Source organism: Falco rusticolus, chromosome 2 (assembly GCF_015220075.1).
Source record: "Falco rusticolus isolate bFalRus1 chromosome 2, bFalRus1.pri, whole genome shotgun sequence".
Taxonomy (NCBI): Eukaryota; Metazoa; Chordata; class Aves; order Falconiformes; family Falconidae; genus Falco; species Falco rusticolus.
This window is the reverse complement of record NC_051188.1, coordinates 72281028-72302784: the sequence shown is the minus strand read 5'-3', so window position 1 is coordinate 72302784 and position 21757 is coordinate 72281028. Positions and strand designations below refer to the sequence as shown.

The 21757-nt window shown below is 36.2% G+C and overlaps 1 protein-coding gene across 4 annotated transcripts in view; it reads left to right on the top strand.

Annotated features, from left to right (window-relative positions):
* The window catches only part of HERC2 (HECT and RLD domain containing E3 ubiquitin protein ligase 2), a 113413-nt gene that overhangs the window by 34796 nt on the left and 56860 nt on the right, over positions 1-21757 (top strand). For all 4 annotated transcript variants that reach the window (XM_037376120.1, XM_037376121.1, XM_037376122.1 and 1 more), the window contains 29 exons: positions 554-727; positions 1343-1531; positions 2149-2300; positions 3112-3269; positions 3729-3842; positions 5239-5490; positions 6429-6622; positions 7179-7379; positions 7989-8217; positions 8293-8417; positions 9764-9942; positions 10876-11060; positions 11439-11594; positions 11854-12039; positions 13156-13326; positions 13432-13535; positions 13650-13800; positions 14426-14640; positions 15520-15652; positions 15762-15889; positions 16009-16204; positions 16802-16938; positions 17454-17627; positions 17705-17841; positions 17935-18086; positions 18481-18672; positions 19501-19688; positions 20195-20387; positions 20989-21171. In XM_037376120.1, the coding sequence (XP_037232017.1) occupies positions 554-727; positions 1343-1531; positions 2149-2300; positions 3112-3269; positions 3729-3842; positions 5239-5490; positions 6429-6622; positions 7179-7379; positions 7989-8217; positions 8293-8417; positions 9764-9942; positions 10876-11060; positions 11439-11594; positions 11854-12039; positions 13156-13326; positions 13432-13535; positions 13650-13800; positions 14426-14640; positions 15520-15652; positions 15762-15889; positions 16009-16204; positions 16802-16938; positions 17454-17627; positions 17705-17841; positions 17935-18086; positions 18481-18672; positions 19501-19688; positions 20195-20387; positions 20989-21171 (4948 nt within the window). The remainder of the gene's footprint in view (positions 1-553; positions 728-1342; positions 1532-2148; positions 2301-3111; positions 3270-3728; positions 3843-5238; positions 5491-6428; positions 6623-7178; positions 7380-7988; positions 8218-8292; positions 8418-9763; positions 9943-10875; positions 11061-11438; positions 11595-11853; positions 12040-13155; positions 13327-13431; positions 13536-13649; positions 13801-14425; positions 14641-15519; positions 15653-15761; positions 15890-16008; positions 16205-16801; positions 16939-17453; positions 17628-17704; positions 17842-17934; positions 18087-18480; positions 18673-19500; positions 19689-20194; positions 20388-20988; positions 21172-21757) is intronic.

Genomic DNA, 21757 nt, shown 5'->3' with positions numbered 1-21757 from the left:
AATGGTAAAATTATCCAAACAAGATTGGTGGTGGTCTTTTCCATGTAAGATACATATCATATATATGATACATACATACATATACACACCACTGTTGTTTGTTTTTCATGTGTATGTTTGAGTTTCTTGAGGTAGGAGGAGGAATGTCATAATATGGCTAGAGGTAAGCATTGTGTTTCAGAGTTAATGCTTTTGTGATAATTAAGTTAGAGATGTGGTTGGTTAACTTTTTTCTTTGTATTTGGATTATTTTTATTTAGTTGTGATTGAAAGTAATTGAACTATGACTTACAGTGAATATAATTGAGGTTGGTAAAACATAGTAAATCGGTTTTATTATACTTGCAACTTTCCATTTTCACAGTCTGATTAAATTTTCTCAATGTGTGTTTGGAATTCTCTACTGTAAGAAAAAGGTTGTGCGGAGTTGATTTGATTTCTCTTTAAACTTGTGCAGATACTCAGCATGTCTAAAATGTATTGTATATCTTTATGTGTAGTGGCATAGAAATACCTTGAACGTTTTTCTGACTGCTCTTTTTTTCTTTTCTAGCTCCTGACTTACCCTCTGAGTCCAAATGAAAGTTTCCTGAGGTATCTGACTTTACCACAGGACAATGAACTAGCAATTGATCTGAGACAAACAGCTGTAGTGATCATGGCCCATTTAGATCGTCTAGCCACCCCGTGTATGCCTCCACAGTGTAGCTCTCCTACGTCTCATAAGGTAACTGTTTCCAATGTCAAATTTAGTAAGATATTTTTCAAAAAAAAAAGTAACTGATTTTCAGTTTGGAAGGAAAACAACTCGTAAGATTCTCCAAATTTCCTTTTGTTTTTCACAAGATAACCTTGAGTTGCCTAAATTTGACTGACTTGGGTATCTTTTACTGCATCAGTGCTCTTTCAGTCAGACTTGGAGTACAATTCTATGGTTTGTGAACTATTCTTTCTAATCACAACACTACGACTAGTTCTGCCATATTTTGAGCTGTTGCCTGTGTTTATCAGAGTAAATGTTCAGGACCACAATTTATAAATGTTGGGGGTCTGACATATTGAAAGAAGTGAAAAAGTTAGATTTCCCAGTTTGAAAAATCTCTTGAAAACATACTGTAGATCTTTACAGCTTATTCAGTACCAGATTAAACTGAATATGTTGTATGTGAGTCCTTATTTTTGATACCTTCTGATAGATAAGCTTTACTGACTACTAGCAGTAATGACTGGCATAGATTTGAGTATATTTGGTGTATAAAGATTTAAAAAAAATGTCTGCTCTATGCATTTTATGAAGTTGTGTATTTCAAAATCGGTACTTACAGAATTTCTTATTTTCTAGGGATCTTTGCAAGAGGTCATTGCTTGGGGTTTAATAGGTTGGAAGTATTATGCTAATGTGAGTGGTCCAATTCAGTGTGAAGGACTTGCTAATCTTGGCGTTGTGCAGGTTGCCTGTGCAGAGAAACGTTTTCTAATATTATCTAGGAACGGGAGAGTTTATACACAAGCGTACAACAGTGATACTCTGGTAAGACTTTTAAAAATATGTTCTGTTCTGTATTATTTCATAGTATAAGTCTGCTTCTCCAGCTGTTTACAGTTTCTTTGGAAGGTAGATAGAAACATGCTGATTTTTGCGAGCTTTTGTGTTGTTTTTGACCTTTCAAAAATAGTTTGATCTCGTGTTGATTTGATGAAATGCATCTAGTTACTGTAATTTCTATCAGGCTAGAGGTTATGAATACAATGATAATTACTGTCACTGGTATGCTGGCCTTGGTAACAACTTTAGAATGTGGCAGATATGAAAGGGATTTTACTTCAGTGATGTAACACTGTGCCCGAACTGTGTAGTTTCTCAAACAAAACTATACTGTAACAGAAACACTTGTTGCCAAGATTGCCTGTAAGATAAACAACATTTTCATATACACTGAAGACCTTATAGAGATGGGAACAAAAATACTTCAAAGCATTGTTTTTGACAGACTTCAATAGTGGATTTGACCTTTTTTCTTTATACCTTCACTTCATTAGAGTGCACAGTTTTGATGAAGCCTTAGGAAAACTATCTAGTTCTTCTGTGTGTAGACAAGTGATGGAAAATATAAGCCGTATTTGTAAGCATATTGCTTGTGTTCACAGGGACCACAGCTGGTGCAGAGTCTAGCTTCCAGAAATATTGTGAAGATAGCAGCACATTCAGATGGGCATCACTATCTTGCTTTGTCAGCAAATGGTGAAGTTTTCTCTTGGGGTTGTGGAGATGGTGGAAGACTAGGCCATGGGGATACAGTGTATGTAATAAAAATAATCATAACATTTATTTGTTGTGTTCTGGATTCACAGTAAAAACTATTTGGTTGTGTAAATAAGCACATTCAGCATTTGATATTTGTCTGTGTTACTGAACAGAAGTTGCATTCTCCCTGTGTATTTTTTCTGCCTGTAATATTCCCAGTTCTTTATTAATGCTACTTCTGAAATACTTGTAGATAGAGGGTGTGGTAGTGGATGCACTGTTATTAGGCCTTTTATTTGGGGTTTGGAAACATTGACTCAAATGTCGGAGTGGGGTCATAATTTCCTGTGCATTCGTGTTGCATATATAATTCCTTTTTTTCCCCCCATGTTAAACAATCGCATTACTACCCTGCTGTTGTGTAGGAGCAGTCTTCTACAGGGGTATTTTGTAGGTGTATATGAATCTATTGTAGAGATTTTAAGTGCCATCCCCCAGTGCTGAATTCCCTATAAAGCAAGGAAGTTACTGCTCGAGGGTTAGCAGTGTCATGAAATTAATTGTTCAGGTACAGTAATTAAAAATATTTTTTTTATAATAGACAAATATTTTTTTAAAAACACTTCATTAATTTAGTTGAAAGTAAAATCATAGTTGTCAGACACACCTTCGGTGTTTTCTACGTTGTTGAACAGTCTGAACTTAATTTTTGGCTTACAGCTGTATTTATATCTTGATACCTAAGAATAGTAATAGGGTTTGCAGGTAGAATTGTAGCAATTGTTTTCTAACAAGTATTTCACACCTTTTTATTATCTACTCATTGGATTACCTTTTGTGAAATGTGTTGCCTTCTCTTTAAATAGACCTCTGGAGGAACCTAAAATGATATCTGCTTTATCTGGAAAGCAAGCTGGGAAACATGTTGTTCATATTGCATGTGGAAGCACCTACAGCGCAGCCATTACTGCTGAAGGAGAGCTATATACATGGGGACGAGGAAACTATGGCAGGCTTGGGCATGGTACGTTACTTGACATCTTCAAGTAATTTTTTTGTCAAAGAGTTGTTTAGTGCCTGTCTCAAATAGTCTTTTATCCAGCTTACCTAAAGCTGATTTGAAAATGTGTGGTTTCACATGAAATGAAACATAATTATGGGAGGAATTGTCTCAAAACCACTAAGTTTCTATGAGTTATGTGAAAATAAGTAATTGGATGCAGAAGAAAAACCTGTGCTGTTCTCTGTTCCCTTCCTTGCAAAGCAAAGACTGTCCTACGGGTTAAATCCATATTGGATACCTTAGAAACCATATGGGAGCTTAGTCATGATGCTCGAATCTGACAAAACAAAATCAAACCAACAGCCCCCAACCCCCACGCAACAAAACACCCAAAAGCAAACACAAAACAACCTAAACAAGAGAACTTACCAGGCCTTCTTTTTTTTGTTCTGCTTCTCACATAACTACTTTGTTTTGAAGGTTCCAGTGAAGATCAGACCATCCCAATGCTGGTCACGGGGCTAAAAGGACTCAAAGTTATTGATGTTTCCTGTGGGAGTGGAGATGCTCAGACTCTTGCAGTTACTGAAAATGGTTAGTAGCAAAATATCACGTAACACTTTAAGTAAGCTTACCTTTACTTCCTTTCATTCTGAAGATATTTATACTGCAGATGTGCCTATTTCTGGTGGCTTGAATTCTTTAAGTATTTCAAGTTGAAATTCCTTTTGGGGTAATATGTATATGCATTTATACATTTTGCATATAATATATGCAGATATATTTCCATGCATAGATACACAATATATTAATAATAAACATGCAAATAGATATTTCTGTTTGACGTGTATTTAAAATACCCATGTAAATGTATAATAAATGCACATAATATTACATGTATGTACATGCGCATCTAAATTTGATTCATTGTTATGTAAGTACAAGCAACTCATGTTGTCACAACACCCAGAATTTTGAATAGGAAAGTTGTCTGTGTTAACCCACGGGAAGTGCCAAAGAAAGGCTGCATTGAAATTCTTCTTCCCAGCATCCCTGAGCAAGGTGCCTGGGGTGAGACAGACTCAAAACCTGAATTTCACAATGTGAAGTTAAGCCCCAAGGTCATGCCTTAGAAAGTAGATGGTTCTTGGAAGCCAGTTGTTCTTCTAAAATATAGCTGCTTATGGTGATGTGCAGTATTTAAAAGCTAAAAATACTTGCTCATCCAGAAAATGGAAGCCCAGATTTAATTATTTTTTTTTCTTCCCTCTTGGTGTCCTTGCATGCTTCCATGTCTTATCAGAGTACCTTAGAGACTAGCTTGTGCAAATAGGGAACATAAACGCATCAGAATGTAAAACAAGACTTTTTTTTTTTTTTTTTTGGATATGCATGGGTTTACCATTTTTGAACCATAATTTTATTTAATGCAGATGCAGAATGACTTGATTATTTCTAAGTTCCTACATCAGGGCTTAGAATTAGTAGTGTATTTAAAAGAATATGCTAGACAACGGCGTTATTAATTTCATTTTGTGAAATGTTTGAATGACAGGAAATGAAAATTCAAACAGGTTTGGCAGACAATTTGACCATTTGATGTGGAAGAAGATTTTGAAAGTTCTTTTATTACAAGGTGTTATTTATAAGAAGGTAGTCTTTAACTAAACACCATACTACAGGCTTGATTTGTAGTAAATTCCATACTTCATATGGTTTTTAAGAAGGACTTCTTGTACACATGAATTTTCAGTGTATGTTACCTGAACACTTCATGTTTAGTTTTATCAACATGAAAAATTGTCAAATCTTCCTTCTTATTTTTGTGAACAATTAGAGATTAATTCATAACTGCTATTCTTAGATCACAGTTTGAAAATTGTGCTTATTACAGAATCTCAGATTTTTAAAAACTTGCCTGTTGAAACAGATAACTGCATTACGTGAAAAAGCAATGCAGGATTTTTGTTTTCTTTCTCTTGATTTAAAGGCCAAGTGTGGTCTTGGGGTGATGGAGATTACGGAAAACTGGGAAGAGGAGGCAGTGATGGTTGCAAGACGCCCAAGCTGATAGAAAAACTTCAAGATCTGGACATCGTGAAAGTACGCTGTGGGAGTCAGTTTTCTATTGCTTTAACCAAAGATGGCCAGGTCTACACCTGGGGAAAAGGTGACAATCAGAGACTTGGGCATGGAACGGAAGAGCACGTTCGATATCCCAAACTGCTTGAAGGCTTGAAAGGTAATGACCAGAGCAGGAAATACTCCAAAGTTCTTTCTTGCTGTTGTTGGAATTTTTTTACTGGGCACTAATGATCTCAGCTCTAAGAGTGATGGTAGTGTGTACTCTGTCATATTTTATGCTGGTTGCATTGAAAAAGGTAATAGTGCACATTTACCCATCTCTCCAGCATTTATAATTTCTAGCAGACTTAGAGATACTATGTTATGACTACTTTAAGTGCTGCCTGTCTTGTGTTCTCTTGATCCTTCCTGCTTTTCTTTTAGTAGGTTCTCAGAAATGCTTATTTAAAACAGGTATTTTTCCATTGTCATGCAAATAAATATATGTAATATATGGATGCTTAGATTAAGGTATGTGAATGGAATGAATGAAAATCACAGGCAACAAGTAATGTTGTTAAAGGTGTGTTTGTGCCAGTACTTCTAATTAGTTTGTAACAGAGTTGAAGATTATTTCTTGAATTTGTGAGAAACCTGAAGTTCTGTAGTGGAGGATGAGGAAGAAGCCTCTTTTAGTGCTCTGTCTGTCTTAAAATTGTTAGTCATATATGATGAGTGATCTAGTTCAAAGTAACTTCTGAACTTATGGCTACAATATAACTTTACAGTCTCTGTTCATAGATGGAGAGGTCTTTTAATAAACCTTTCCTGATAAAGTATGAGTAGAAGGGATACAAAATAGAAGATATTTTATTTTAAGCCTGTAAATTTTTGTACTTAAGCTGTCTCTTAAGAATCTTTAAATATTTCCTTAGTTTTTCTTTTGCTCTACTCTTCTACCAATCCACTACTGAGGTGAAGGTGGGACTCTTGACATCCATAAATTGTTCATAGTTAAATGGGGTTGCGATTAGCACAGGTTTCCTTAACTTCTTCTATTTTTCTCTCAATAATTGTAATGTAAGTTATATTTTCAATATTTGACTTTCCTATTAGGAAAAAAAGTGATAGATGTGGCAGCTGGATCTACCCATTGTTTAGCACTGACTGAAGATAGTGAAGTGCATAGCTGGGGAAGCAATGATCAGTGTCAACATTTTGATACTTTGCGGATCACCAAACCAGAACCTGCAGCTCTCCCAGGATTAGACACAAAGCATATTGTTGGAATTGCTTGTGGGCCTGCTCAGGTAAGTTTTTTGTTTTCTAGTTGTGAATTACAATTTGTCTTTGTATAGAACAGTCTCAGTGAAAGACACTAATCCTAGTCCTTCTTCCTGTGCTTGCATGACTTTTCTTATTCTTATTTCTTGCTCTGAATAAATGAAGGCTTGGAAAAAACAAATTTTTGCAGTTCCTCTGCAAAAAAGAATACTCAGAGGGAAAGTTACTCATCCCTGAGAAATAACTATTTACCTGGGTTGTGTTGTGGTTTTTTTTTTTTGTCTGGTACAGCAATTGAAGAGCTGTCAAGCAGAACATTTAGGCAGCAAAGATAGTGAGGTATCTGGACTGGCATAACAGCACTTTGGAAAATGATGAGTTCTTTTCTGGGGTTGGTAGGGTTTTATGTATGTTTACAAGGATGCAAGCGGAGGGTTGTCTTCAACAGATGTGCCGGTATTATTTCTGCAGCTTCTATTACTGTTTGAAGGCAGATGTTAGCTTTACACTCCTCTCTCTAATCAGTGTCACCTTATATTTGGGAAACAACTGTTGAACTTTGTATATTGTTTCCATTTACAGAGTTTTGCTTGGTCATCGTGTTCAGAATGGTCAATAGGCTTGCGGGTGCCTTTTGTGGTGGATGTTTGCCCCATGACATTTGAGCAGCTAGATCTGCTACTAAGACAAGTGACAGAGGGAATGGATGGCTCCTCTGACTGGCCCCCTCCTCAGGAAAAGGAGTGTATGGCTGTGGCAACATTAAACCTTCTAAGGCTTCAGGTACCTTCAGTTTCTTACACATTAAGCAGTTGTTGAGCTAAATGTTTCAGTAAATTGTTTGGATGAAAATAGTGGACTTAATGTGCTTTAAAACATTTTTATTGATTTTAAAAAGTGTAATGAGTACAGTATCACTTTCTGCTCTGAAATTTGGCAGCTAGTGGCTGTTTTTTTCTTTGTGACAGGATGTCATTAAAAATGAACTATAAAAATAAAATGCAAATTATTTAAGCCTTGTATACTCACTCAGTAAGCCCATACACTCGGAGTTTTTGAGCATTTCTAAGAATTTTAAATAGTATTTTTAAGAGTGAATGTCCTCTTCAGAATCTGATAGTGGCTGAAGATGTGCTACTTTTCCTGGCATACTGTAGCAAAGGTTGTTCAGAGTAGTTCATAATCTTTCATTATTTGCTTAAATCCAGTATGTCTTTTGGCAAACCAGGATTTCCCTTTAATTTTACAAATTTAAAGATGAAAGTTTGCATCTTGGTCATTGAACTTGAATGACTCCAGTTGCTCCAGGATTGACTTCCTGCTCTTCCCCCCTGCCTCCAAGTTCACATCTCTTCTTGATTAAAATGTGCCTTTTTTTGTCCTTTTTTTCAGCTTCATGCTGCTATTAGTCATCAGGTGGATCCAGAATGCCTTGGCTTAGGTTTGGGCGGTATCCTGCTCAATAGCTTGAAACAGACAGTGGTAACATTAGCAAGCAATGCTGGCGTTCTTAATACGGTGCAATCAGCTGCTCAAGCTGTGCTGCAGAGTGGATGGTCTGTGTTACTGCCAACAGCAGAAGAGCGGGCTAGGGCTCTCTCAGCACTGTTACCCAGTTCAGGTTAGTCCTAAGATTTAAACCTATTTGTTTTGTGCTTGCATTTCTGGTTCACTAAATAGCTTCTTCCATTCTTAGTTTCAGGAAATGAAATGAATGTGAGTCCGGGCCGTAGATTTATGATTGACCTCTTGGTGGGCAGCTTGATGGCTGATGGAGGCTTAGAGTCTGCACTGAATGCTGCTATTACTGCAGAAATTCAGGTATGTTTTGCGGTTCTGTATAAACACAATAAGAAGACATATCAGGTATTTTCTGGAGTTTGTGGATTGATGCTATCCTCTTTTGACCTGCAGCTTGAGCCAGTGTTTGTATGGAAGCATAAATCATATTCTCCTTTTTCACAGAGTGTTTCTTTTCATTGCCTAGAGTGATGATTTTAACAACGGTAACAAAATTTTTTCATAAAGCTGTGTAAAACCAGCGTAATTTTACAAAGCACTTTTTACCTTTCTGTGGGATTCTTGAGTTCTTCGCTTCCTTGATTTCACCCATATATCTCCAGCAGGAGTTTCAGCCTTATTTCGTATGAATTCAAGATGAATGAATTCTTTGCAGCATCCTAGATTTCCATAGGTTCCATTTCATACTGGTTCAAATGTTTAACAGATGCTGACTAATTGTGTGTGTGTGTGTGTGTATATATATACATATATATGAAATAAAGGATGAGAAACATTTTGCATATACTGGCTTCTCCATGAGCCTCTTGGAGATGGGACATACTCTGTACAGACTGCTTTTATTTGCCATATTTATGTATGACTGAAAACAAAAATGTGCTTTTCCCTTGCCTCTTCATTTTTTTTTCATTCTTCCAAGTGTTTTCTCCACTGTTGGTAAATGAGGTTTGTGATGCAGAGGAAATGCATGTATTAAGTTCTGCTTTAACGCATAGTCTAGTGTTAGCATTTTCTGTTGTATTTAAAGACATGCAGGTCCTTTTGATCCTTGATTGAGTCTACTACAATGTAAATGAGCCCCTAGGATAGGTCAGAGATGCTGGAACCAACTTCAGATGTATGCTGAAACTGATCTAGGTGGCAGCATACAGCATTGCACAGGTTAATTAAACATTGTCTAAAACCTGGGTGAATTTAGTTTCCATAGAGTTCTGTATGATTATAGCTCAGTAGCAAATCCAACCCAGGTTCTGCTGCAGTGGACTGGATTCATTACTTCTATAAATATAGAGTAAACGTGCCTTCAATTGTGAGCTGTTTAGCAGCTACTGGCATATTTACATACTTGCAATAGAAATCAATTGTTAACTTGGCTGGTGGAAATTGGATTTGGAGTTTGTCTTTGAAGTTAGTCTACTCTTGTTTACCTTCACACATTACCACCACCCTGCTTTCTTTTTATATTATAATTGTTTAAAAACATGTGCCAGTGTGGGGTTAGGGAATATACAATACACATTTGGTAGGAATTGTTCTGGTATTGGTAAAAGTAACTTGATCTTGTTACCGTGAATACTTGTTAATAAAATGTTTCATAATCACATTGGCAGTTTGCATGTTTTCTTTAACTTGATTTACTTTTTTAGGATATTGAAGCAAAAAAAGAAGCACAGAAAGAAAAAGAAATTGATGAACAAGAAGCAAATGCATCAACGCTTCATAGGAGCAGGACTCCACTGGACAAAGACCTTATTAATACTGGAATCTATGAATCTGCAGGAAAACAAAGTTTACCATTGGTTCAGTTAATTCAGCAGTTACTGAGGTAATTGCTTTGAATTTGTCTTTTATTTTTTACAAAAGATCTGTTTGGGTGTTTTTATGAACTAGTCAAATAAAGAGTGACTAATTTTGGGAATAGTCTCCTGCTAGCATTTTAGCTCCTCAGGATTCATAATACTGAACATTCTTCTAGCTTGTCTGTAGTTTGCTAAGGAGCACAGTTATATATATCACCTGGTTTTAGAAAGACTTACTGCCTTGCTTTTATGGATTTTGATACTCATTTCTGTACTCCGAAAGTCTGGGCAACAAATATAAGGACAAACATTCAAAAGCCTGTGCTTAAAGTATGAGAACCAGCACAAATTTATTTGGAACTGAATGTTTTGCCCTTTTTATTTAGAGCTGAGTATTTTGTCTCAAGGAGACTGTAGCTGGGGCTGTAAGTGGGGAAGAAACCTGAATTTTAAATTCTTGACACTGAGAAAGAATTGTGAATACATGACTAACAGGATACTGAGAACAAAGCTTTTTCTTATGTCAGCTACACCAGTTTTTAACATGTAGCATATGTAGCAGGAAGTAATTATGAGGTTACTCAGAAATTTATTGTGCTTTTTCACTTAATTGTGATAACTATGCAGTTTAAGCAGTACTGAGACTGTTTTGAGTTATGCAGGGTCATGACTTCCATTACAACCTTTCAGTGAAAATTACCAGATCATGTTTTTTTGTAGCAAGTAATGACAAAAAATACAAAATTAACATGATTCATAAAATACATCAAACAAAATGGCTCCACAAAAACCATTAACTTTTTGGGGACTATGATGCAAGGGAACATCCTACAAAGAAACTTCGCATAGGTTTTTATATATTTATATGAAATTGTAGTAAAAGGTTAACCCATGTTTCTGTGGACTGTCTTCACTAGCAGCTCCCTTTAAGTACTTTACAATATTTTTATACCGATTAGGAACATCGCTTCACAGACAATAGCCAAGCTAAAAGATGTTGCTCGTCGTGTTTCTTCCTGTATGGACCATGAGCATTGTAGCAAAGAGAGATCTGCTTCTCTGGACCTGTTGCTCCGTTTTCAGCGTCTGCTTGTTAGTAAACTTTACCCAGGAGATTGTGTTGGGCAGGTCCCTAATACATACAGTAAGTTATTGTTAAAAAAAAAAAAAAGCTTCCCCCGGACCCCCAGCATTTCTGTAATACCTCTTACAGGATAGTAGTTTCTTACTTCATCTTCTTGTCTTGTTTATCAGCCTAGTTGCTGAGCCTGTCTGAAAAGTGTTTGAAATGTCTTTTAAACTTTTTTCTGTAAAGGAAAATGTCTTTTTGGAAGGTAACAGGATCTCTGTTATCTATAGTAAACTTTCTATATACTTGTAAAAATTCCTAAAAAGATGTGGTTTCTTAATTCAGTGCTAATACTGGGTGGCTGCATTTCAGAAGAGTTTGACAGCTTTTGAAATCTGTGTCTTAAATATGACTATATGATGGTTTTCTGTGCTCTTCCTCCTTCGTATACAGGTCCTGATCTCTTAGGTGTTGGCTCTTTGCTGAAGAAATACACTGCTCTTCTGTGCACGCACATTGGTGATATACTTCCCGTGGCAACCAGCATTGCTTCTACTAGTCATAGGCATTTTGCAGAAGTATCTCGTGTTGTGGATGGAGATTTAACAGGTAGTTTTTTTCTTTGCTGTTCTCCTTTCCTCCCCTTCCACAAAATTATGAAGTTAGGTTGTAGATGTTCTTGAAAGTCCTAAATAACTACAGGAGTCAATTTAATCCTTCAATTTGATGGGAGAGAAAGGAAATTTGACGAGGAAGGCAAGAGCTTTGTACTAAAGCAGTAATAGAATAGAATGTATTGCTTGTTGATTTACTTCTGTGATGCTTTAAATGTAGATCTTGAATTAAATGAGTACCTTCTGTGTTCTAGGCATTCTTCTTCCAGAATTGGTGGTTTCTGTAGTGCTGCTACTCAGTAAAAATGCTGGATTAATGCAGGAAGCTGGTGCTATCCCTCTGTTGGCTGGTTTGCTAGAACACCTAGACAGATTTAACCATTTAGCCCCTGGAAAGGAAAGGGATGACAATGAGGATTTAGCATGGCCAGGAATAATGGGTATGTACTGTTAGCATCTGGACTATTTATTTATGTTTTCATAAAGTAGCTATATAAAAATGGTGACTGTTCATGAACTACTCTCAGGAAGGGAATTCTGCTTTACAGTACAAATTTTTATTAACTAGTTCACATGGCAGTCATACAGCACTATTTCTGTCAAATTCTTCAGGAAGTTATGTATAGAGCTGTATTTGTACTCTGCTTAATCCTACCTACTTAAAGTAGTAGTTCACATTGTTTTGCATTTTGAGTGTGAAAAGCTGCAGTGGAAACGTGAGTAGTACATCCTACATCCATGCATTTTGTTCCTAAATTCTATCCATAACATAAAGGGGGAGAAATGTGGAAACTTTGAAATAAGGGAACTTTTGTTTTCCCAGGGCATTTTATGGTATGAGCTTTGGGGTGAAAAGAGAAGTAGAAAATTGGTATTTCTGACTATTATTGGTGGAGGGCGGCATGAAACATGGCTGGTGGAACCCAAGAGAGCTAAAGGTCACACTGCTAGACAGTAGTGTGTTGGGGAGAGCAAAAGCTATGTGAAAATTCAGTTACTGGTCTAATAGTATTGAAGATGAAGGTGTATGTGTGCGAACATTGATGTTTCTTATTTTGATGCAATTACCTTTGAAATAGTTTACTGATATATAGGTTGGAAGACTTGTAATGTGTATGTAACCTTCCTCCTATTTTTTTAAAAGATCTGGATTTAAACTGAAATTAAATACACGGCCAATGTCTTGCAGGCAAGCATGTAATAAAACTGAAGTGATTTGGTGGCAGAACTGACTAGAGCGGTGATTTGCTGAAATAGTGGTGGTTCTGCTCCACCTCCAAACAAAACATTTTTATAGTTGGGCAGTGCCAGGTCTTTGACAGTGTGATGTTGGACATTAGCACATAAAAGAATACAGCATACAGACAATTTAATTGCATAACATGTGGACAGGAACATATTAATACTCATTTTGACTTTTGAGCATACCAAAAGACAAGCAGCCTTTGAATAGGAGTGAAGAATTTGGTTAGACAACTATTAAGAGAACGTTCACAAAAAACTTTTACTTTCTGTTTTATTGTTGATAAATTTTCTCTTCTGTTTTATACCTGTAGGTTCATTTTTTACTGGCCAGAGTTGCAGAAATAATGAGGAGGTGACACTTATACGAAAAGCTGATCTAGAGAACCACAACAAAGATGGAGGATTTTGGACAGTGATTGATGGGAAAGTGTATGATATAAAGGACTTCCAAACCCAGTCTTTAACTGGCAGTAGCATACTTGGTGAGAATCAGCATCTGAATGAAAGACACAAATTACTTCTTTTTCAAAACTAGATGGCATAAAGGGGTTTTTAGACATTATACTGACTACCTCCTTTTTCCATAGCTCAGTTTGCGGGTGAGGACCCAGTTGTTGCTTTGGAAGCTGCTTTGCAGTTTGAGGACACACGGGAATCAATGCATGCCTTCTGTGTTGGCCAGTATATGGAGGTAAAAATACTATATATTGATGGATACACACTTTCTAAAGTAAAGTATTGCTTTGCTTTCAAAATTCTTGTTGGAGCTCAGTTCTAGCTTTCAACTCCTGTTTCTTTTGATTAGCCTGATCAGGAAGTGATTACAACACCAGATCTCAGTACTTTGTCATCACCTCTAATAGACACAGAAAGGAACTTGGGTCTTCTCCTTGGACTGCACGCTTCCTACCTGGCAATGAGTACACCACTTTCTCCTCTGGAAGTTGAATGTGCCAGTAAGCAGAACTTCATTTGGAGCTTAAATAAGTGATAAATACTTGTCAAAGCATGCAAGAAAAAGATACAGGCCAAATAAATTAACTTGAAATCTAGCACCTGTTTAGTCTTGCTGTCTTCTGAAGTTCTTTATTCTTGACATGAATTACCATAGTCATCAAGGTCCAATAATTTAGCAGGATTTAAATGGGGATTGGATAACCTTGAACAGTTAAAAATTCCAGAATTCTTTAATATGCCAGATAGAGAGAATATTGGAAGAGAAAGGAGACACTGTATAGCACAGTTAACTTATTAATTTGTGTTCAGTTAAGAGCGCCTGAAGCATCTGATGTTGGATTCTGTTGTGTTGGGTATCTTAGTTTGGTGAATAGAGGGTATAATTCAATAGTAATCACAGAAGAATAGGTAAGAGCTGTTACCTCTGAGCTGGTGATGGCTGCCCTGTTACTTAATCGTTAACTTAGTTGCAGTATCCTTTTTTTTCCCTGTGAAGAAGTTTCAGCAAATGGAAGAGCTACTAAACCTTGTTTGAAGCTATTTATGCATTTTATTTGGGGGAGTTGTTGAATCTTGATAGCTTAATCTTTCCTCAGAATATATAATTGTGTTTTCTTTCTTTAGAATGGTTGAAGTCATCTATCTTTTCTGGAGGCTTGCAAACTAGTCAGATTCATTACAGTTACAATGAGGAAAAAGATGAAGACCATTGCAGTTCACCTGGTAACACTACCCCAAATAAATCAAAACTATATACACATCGATTAACTTTGAGTGACCATTCCCAGCCTTTTCTCCAAGCTATTGCAGATAATAATATTCAGGATCATACTGTGAAGGTAAGCCCTCAGTAGTTCTGCTAACAAAAAATGTTGCTGAGGGGTGACAGTGGTGGCCTGAAACAGTTTTTTTGGGAAAATTCTCCAAAAGTTAGAGCAAAACAGTCAAAAAAGTTATTTGAGAATTAATTTTTGTGAAGGGAGTGGTTGAGTATTACTAATGGATAAAGTGTATTTCACTCAATATCATATCAGTACAGTTTTTTCTTCTGAATTTTTGAGTGGGAGAACTAAACATTTTAGATGTATTCTTACAAAAAAAATTAATAATACATTACTTTCCATGTCAATGGAAATGTCAATCCATAGTAGTATTGGCAGATCCTGCTCACCTCCAGTTGAACCAAGATGGAATTTTTTTTGTCAAATTGCAAATGTGTTTTGTGTGTCAGGTGCATGTATGCCTTGGTTTTAAAGTCCCTTTTGTCCCTTGAGGTTCAGGTTTCACCTAGCTGGTATTGTGGATATTATGAAACTCCCTGAGATTTACATTGGTCACTGTCTTCTGTAATACTTAAGCTTTTTTTAATGTTTTGAGTTCACCTCCTTTATCAAAAAAATCCACAAGTAAGTCCTTGATAGGAGGATAGGATGCCAATAATGATGAGTCAGGAGAATATAATCAAAAATCAGGTGACCTGGTTAAAAGCCGTAGTGGCTTTGTTCCTTGTTCTTCATACAAGAAGAATAATATAAGGTAGTCTTTGTAGTGTTGTGTATTAAATAGTGCATACGGCATGTTGTATCTCACTTCTGAATGTCAGTTCAGATTGTGGAGGTTACTCAGCGTTATTCAAATGCTGGCTGTAGTATTTTGGGTCTTTTCATTGTATTTAACACCAAACTTAAATAGAGGCTGTTGTTGTGTGTTTTTTGTAGGACTTCTTGTGTCAGATAGAGAGATACTGTAAACAGTGTCACTTAACAACACCAATCATATTTCCTCCTGAGCATCCTGTGGAAGAAGTAGGACGTTTGTTATTATGTTGTCTTCTGAAACATGAAGATTTGGGTAGGTAGGCTTGTGGTATAGCTGTCTCAGCATACATTTTGGACCAGTTTAATCTCTGCTATGGATGATTTTGGAAATGCATATTCAGAGATTGTCTCTTCCCATTAAGGTCATGTAGCATTGTCTCTTGTTCATCCTGGTACCCTTGGAGTTGACCAGGTAAAGCACAAAACCTTACCAAAATCTGTAGTGGATGTGTGTCGTGTTGTCTACCAAGCAAAATGCTCACTGATTAAGGTAAGCCTCTTACCTGCTGAAGTTTAGATTATATTTCATTTGAAGTATTTTATTAAAAAGCTATGTATTCACTTTGTTGTATATTGAACAGTAACCTAGTCTTTCAATGGCTTTTCTAGACCCATCAAGAACAAGGACGTTCTTACAAGGAAGTTTGTGCTCCTGTAATTGAGCGTTTGAGATTCTTATTCAATGAACTACGTCCTGCAGTTTGCAATGATCTCTCTATAATGTCTAAATTTAAGCTTCTGAGTTCCTTGCCCCGATGGCGGAGGGTAGCTCAGAAATTAATTAGAGAGAAAAGGAAAAAAAGAGGTAAGGTGACATTAATATTGTATTTTCTTTGAAACAATGAAAATCAATCTCATTCCAAGGTTTGCTGCTTTATATTTGAGGCTCTTGTTAGCTAAAGCATCAAAGCTGTTTGCTTTCTGCTGCTTTTTCATGACACTTTCTAAATCTGTGGTTACACGTTAGTTCCTACAGCAGTAACAGGCAGACAAGAGTCAAGTGTAGGTGAAGCATGCTGCTTTGTGATCCAGCATATTAAAAACGATCCATCAGTTTCAGTCCCTCTGAATTGGTTTTAGTAAAGTTTAATTAGAAGTGGCATCTTAGTAAAAATGTTTTATTAAAATAGCATAGTCAAAGAACTATTCAGCTGGAAATAAATCCATGTGGTGAACAAACACCAAAGTGCTTTTGAAGTTGGTCTTTACAAATAAAAGCATACTGTGGATATTACCAGAGCTGATTTGATAATAATTGGACATAGAGTTCACAAAGGGTACATTTTCCTTATTACAGGCAGATCTTAAGCATTCTGTATGCTTAGGTTACCGTGCAAACCTAAAAATGTGATACTGTAAATGTCATCAGATTACATGAAAGAATAGCTTTTTTTATTTCTAGTGCCAAAAAAATCTGAATCTGCTGATGTGGAGGAATCCAAAATTGGAAACGAAGAGAGTGATTTAGAAGAATCCTGTGTGGTACCTCACAGTCCTGTACCTATAGATAAAAGGCCCATAGCAATTAAATCACCCAAGGTAGGACATCAGATTTTGAATCAACCTTGTGAATAAAAAATAAAAATAACAAGAGGAAAAAATGTGAGCTAAAGCATGATTGCTATAACTTGACATTTAATATTCTGATAATGGTGTTTAGGATATATAATTAAGCATGGCGCATTGTTTTAGTGAAACCTGAAATAATTCTTAAAAATAAGCTTGTGCATTGCATATTTACAATATGTAAAGATACCTTCTCTAATTTTTAGATTACTTATAATCTTAGAAATGTTCAGGTAAAACTTCATTTCAAAATAAAAGGTTGTGATATGTTACTCCCTATTTTTTTCTCTTTTAATATTAATGCATGTGAAATCTTATGTAGCAATTGTAAGCAAGATAGTGAGATACAAATAATGCTAATCTCCTGGCTTTGAAGAATTTTTTTTCCCTCCTAGTATTTAAAATTTGGACATGATTTTACATAACTTTTATATTTTTAGTAATTTTAAACAATTTAATTTTTAACATACTACCTTCCTGTTTTGCAGGATAAGTGGCAGCCACTTTTGAGTACAGTTACAGGTGTCCACAAATACAAATGGCTAAAGCAAAATGTCCAAGGCTTGTATCCCCAGTCTGCCCTCCTTAACACCATTGTTGATTTTGCACTTAAAGAAGAGCCAGTGGATGTAGAAAAAATGAGAAAATGTTTATTAAAACAGGTAAAATAGATGAAAATGGGCTTGTGTTTATTAGCAGTTCAATCAAGTATGACAATTTTTTTAATTTTCTCTTGCAGTTGGAAAGAGCAGAAGTTCGTCTGGAGGGAATAGATACTATTCTGAAACTGGCAGCAAAAAATTTTTTGCTCCCGTCTGTGCAGTATGCTATGTTCTGTGGATGGCAGAGGCTTATTCCAGAAGGAGCCAATATAGGGTAAAACTTTTTGTTGCCTTTGCTTTTACAGTATTTCATTAAAAAAACCCCAAACAACCATATTTATTTTTTTCTTATTGTTTTCCTGTGAAGGGAACCTCTTACTGACTGCTTGAAGGATGTTGATCTGATCCCACCATTCAACAGAATGCTGCTGGAAGTAACTTTCGGAAAGTTGTATGCATGGGCTATTCAGAATGTCCGGAACATCTTGCTAGATGCTAATGCAAAATTTAAAGAACTAGGTGAATCTCATTTTATTGCTGTTGGCTGGGGTGAAAACTATTTTAAATGAATATAGTTGCCTTTTTTATTTTTAAAAAGTTTGCCATAATTGGGATCTTAAAAATGGTTCCCTTCGTTTGTGCTGAGAATTACTTTGATTTTCTGCCTGTCCATGTGTCATTCCACAGTCCCTGGCCCAACCTCCCTGAACTCACTTTTCAGTGTTTGATTACCCATTAGTAATACTTTACCGTTAAAATCTAAATTATAAAAGGTTTCTTGGGACTTCAGCTTGTAGGTTCTTAAAGCCAAGCAGGGAATAAAAAATGTTACATTGTCAATCAAACAAATCTATAACCTTTTTTGTTGTAGCTCCCAAATGCCAACTGACTTTGTTGTATTTATATTACACAGGTGTGCAGCCTGTTCCTCTACAAACAATTACTAATGAGAATCCAGCAGGACCAAGTCTTGGAACTATTCCACAAGCACGTTTTCTGCTGGTCATGCTCAACATGTTGACACTGCAGCATGGTGCTAATACCTTGAGCCTCCTTCTTAATTCTGGCATGCTAGCATTGACGCAAACAACACTGCGGCTGATAGGTACAAGATCTTGTTTGGAAGAAAGTACATGTTTCATAAATCTCCTGTATTTTTTTACCTGTTGGTGTACCCAAACTACAGAATTACTTTGCTGCTTAAAGATAGGACTTAATGCTATTTACATTTACCCTGATACAAACCCCGCATCTGTAAGCACTATTGAGAAGGAAGTTAGTTTGACCTTTAGCCTTTATTCAGTCATGATTATTCTCCTAAGCCTTTGCTTTGGTCATCTGTTGCTAGAATTTAGGAGTGATAGTGTAGTTTTGGTGGAAACATTACAAATAAATGAAAAATGGAAAATATAAAATGAAAACATTAGAAACTGCCTACTCCCTTCTCATTCAGGTTCACTTGTCCTACCTATTAAAACCATTCCCAGTCTGCATATTGAAGCTGGAAGCTTCCTTTGTTTGTTCTGTTACCAGTTCTGTGGTGTCTTTTGCCATGATTCAAGTTATCATGCCTGTTCTTTCTTGGCTTTCTTAGATAATAGCAAATATTTGTTCCTGTAACTTGTATTTGACTGGAGTGCTCATAAGAAGTTTTGTTTTTTTTTTTACAAAAAATCTGTTAGTAGAACTAATATTTGTCAATTGTTTGTCATTTACTTTTGTTCAAAGTCCTGTGCATTGAAAACCATTACATCCTAGTTCCCTAAAAGCTCATCTGACTGTATCATGTGTTAGGTCAGCTTTCCTATTTGTTACTACTTTTCTATTGCAAACTTTATGTGCCTTAAAGTTTGTGTATATACCTTTATACGTATAAGGTATGTATAAAAACTTGTAGCTAGTTTTAATTTTTTTAATGTTTTTTCCTGTTTAGGACCTAGTTCTGACAACACTGAAGAAGATATGATTACCTCTTCTCATGGAGCGTCTGCCACAGTCCTAGAAGAGTCACGAAAGGAAAGCACACCTGTTCAGCTCCCTGTTTCTGGACCAGAGCTGGCAGCCATGATGAAAATTGGTACCAGAGTGGTGAGAGGGGTAGACTGGAAGTGGGGTGATCAGGTACAAATTCTTTCATACAGGTTTGGCTGTGTTAAAAGCTAAAGTCTCTATTCAGTGGACTGTGCGAATTTTATGTTCAAACTTTAGAGGTCATTTTTCATTTCAAAGACTTGGAGTGTTAATATAAAATATGTTAATTATTTGTTTAGCATCAGCTTTGGAGATGAAAGTTCTTTTTTAATGAGACTGTTCTGATTCACAGTTTAACAAGAAACTGCTTTTTTTCTACAGTATTATACACAACCATCTAGGTGTGTATGGCACTCTATGTAGTACACAGTAAAATAGATTTAAACATGAGTGTTGCTGCAGTTTACTGAGGTGATTGCTTTTTGGGGACTATGAAATGCTTTCCAATTTTATGCTCTCTTTGGAAACATTATTGAGTGTTTTCTACCTAACCATTAGGTTAGCAGCAAAAAAGAGCAATTACGTTATTATCTTATGAACTTTGGATGCGAATTAGCGTTGTTGGTTGTGTAACTTGAGCACCTCTCTTCGGTCAGGATGGACCCACTCCAGGTTTGGGTCGTGTGATTGGAGAATTGGGAGAAGATGGCTGGATCAGAGTGCAGTGGGACACTGGAAGTACAAATTCTTACAGAATGGGGAAGGAGGGAAAGTATGATCTCAAACTAGCTGAGCCACCACCAGCAACGCAACCCACAACAGAAGATTCAGACACTGAGGACGATTCTGGTAAAAAAGCATATGTATTTTTTTAAATAAAAGTGGAGGCAGGGTTTTCGTTGAATTCAAAAATTGTTATCTTGTAATATGAAGAAGCTTCTTTCGCAGGATGAAATGCTTCATCAAAGATGATTAAATTATTAGGTGTATGTGACTATAATCTTTCTTAAGGTAGCTTTACTGTCAGAAAGGAGGATAGAAAGGATGGTATCACATTTGCTGCATATTCATGGGACAAAGAAAACACTGTTATCCAACTGAAATAGTTTGTTACAGATAGCAGGAGGTATAATTTTCAACATATGGTAATGCAATTCTAAAGTATGGGGGTTTTATATGGCCTAATTATACATCTAGTCACGCTGCTTCCCTATTCTTGGCACTGCATTTGGAATTTCTTTTGTGTACTGCTAGAGAATTAACTTGAAAATATCTGCACAAAATATCTGGTTTATATTTTGCTTTTACAGTTGGAAATAAGTAATCCTCTTAATCTGAAATCATCTTAGAAAAAATGTTTATAACCAGTTTCTCACATCATGTTTGTTTCAGAACTCTTTGTGAAACAGATTAACTCTAATATTAATTTGCCTTTTGTATCTCCCTTCAGAAGGAGAACAAGTTGAAAGGAATCTCCACCCCACTTCCATGATGCTGACAAGTACTGTCAACCTGTTGCAGACACTGTGTCTCTCTGCTGGTGTCCATGCTGAAGTCATGCAAAGTGATGCTACTAGGACTTTGTGTGGTCTACTCCGTATGCTTGTGGAGAGTGGAACAACAGATAAATCAGGTATATCATATGGAAACAGTCTGATTCAGCTATGTGCGTCTATTTTGTGTGTTCTTGTCTCGTAACTTTGTATATTTTTTGTTACTAGTTTTTAATCCTTTAAGGCCAAAGGCTAGAAAATGCATTTTCAGAGTTTTTAAAATCTTAATTGTTAGCAAAGGAAACATTAAGTGATCTTGAGCATTCTTAGAACGTAAGCAGTGAAAGTAGGAAACGTGCATGAGATGTGGAGCATGCGGATCTGTATGGTTGGCTTAGACAATGAATTTCTTTGAATTTCTTAGCAGTCTTTTTCTGTTTGGGGACAACAGTATAGCTGGATATGTCATATTAATTTCCATAGCTGCTATGTAATATCAGAAGTAATGCTGTTAACTACTTCGAAATGAGGGAACAGTATAAGGATGAGAATTGTTTTAAAGGCATATTTAATAAAATTAATTACAGGCTCTAAAACAGAAGTTAATAGTTATGTAAAGACAGTGAAGTAGCTCAGTGTTGTGATTTGTCCAAAAAAAAGCCCCATGTAGTATATAGAGAATTACGTAGCTGGTGGAAAAGTCAACTGTTTTATGTATATATCTTT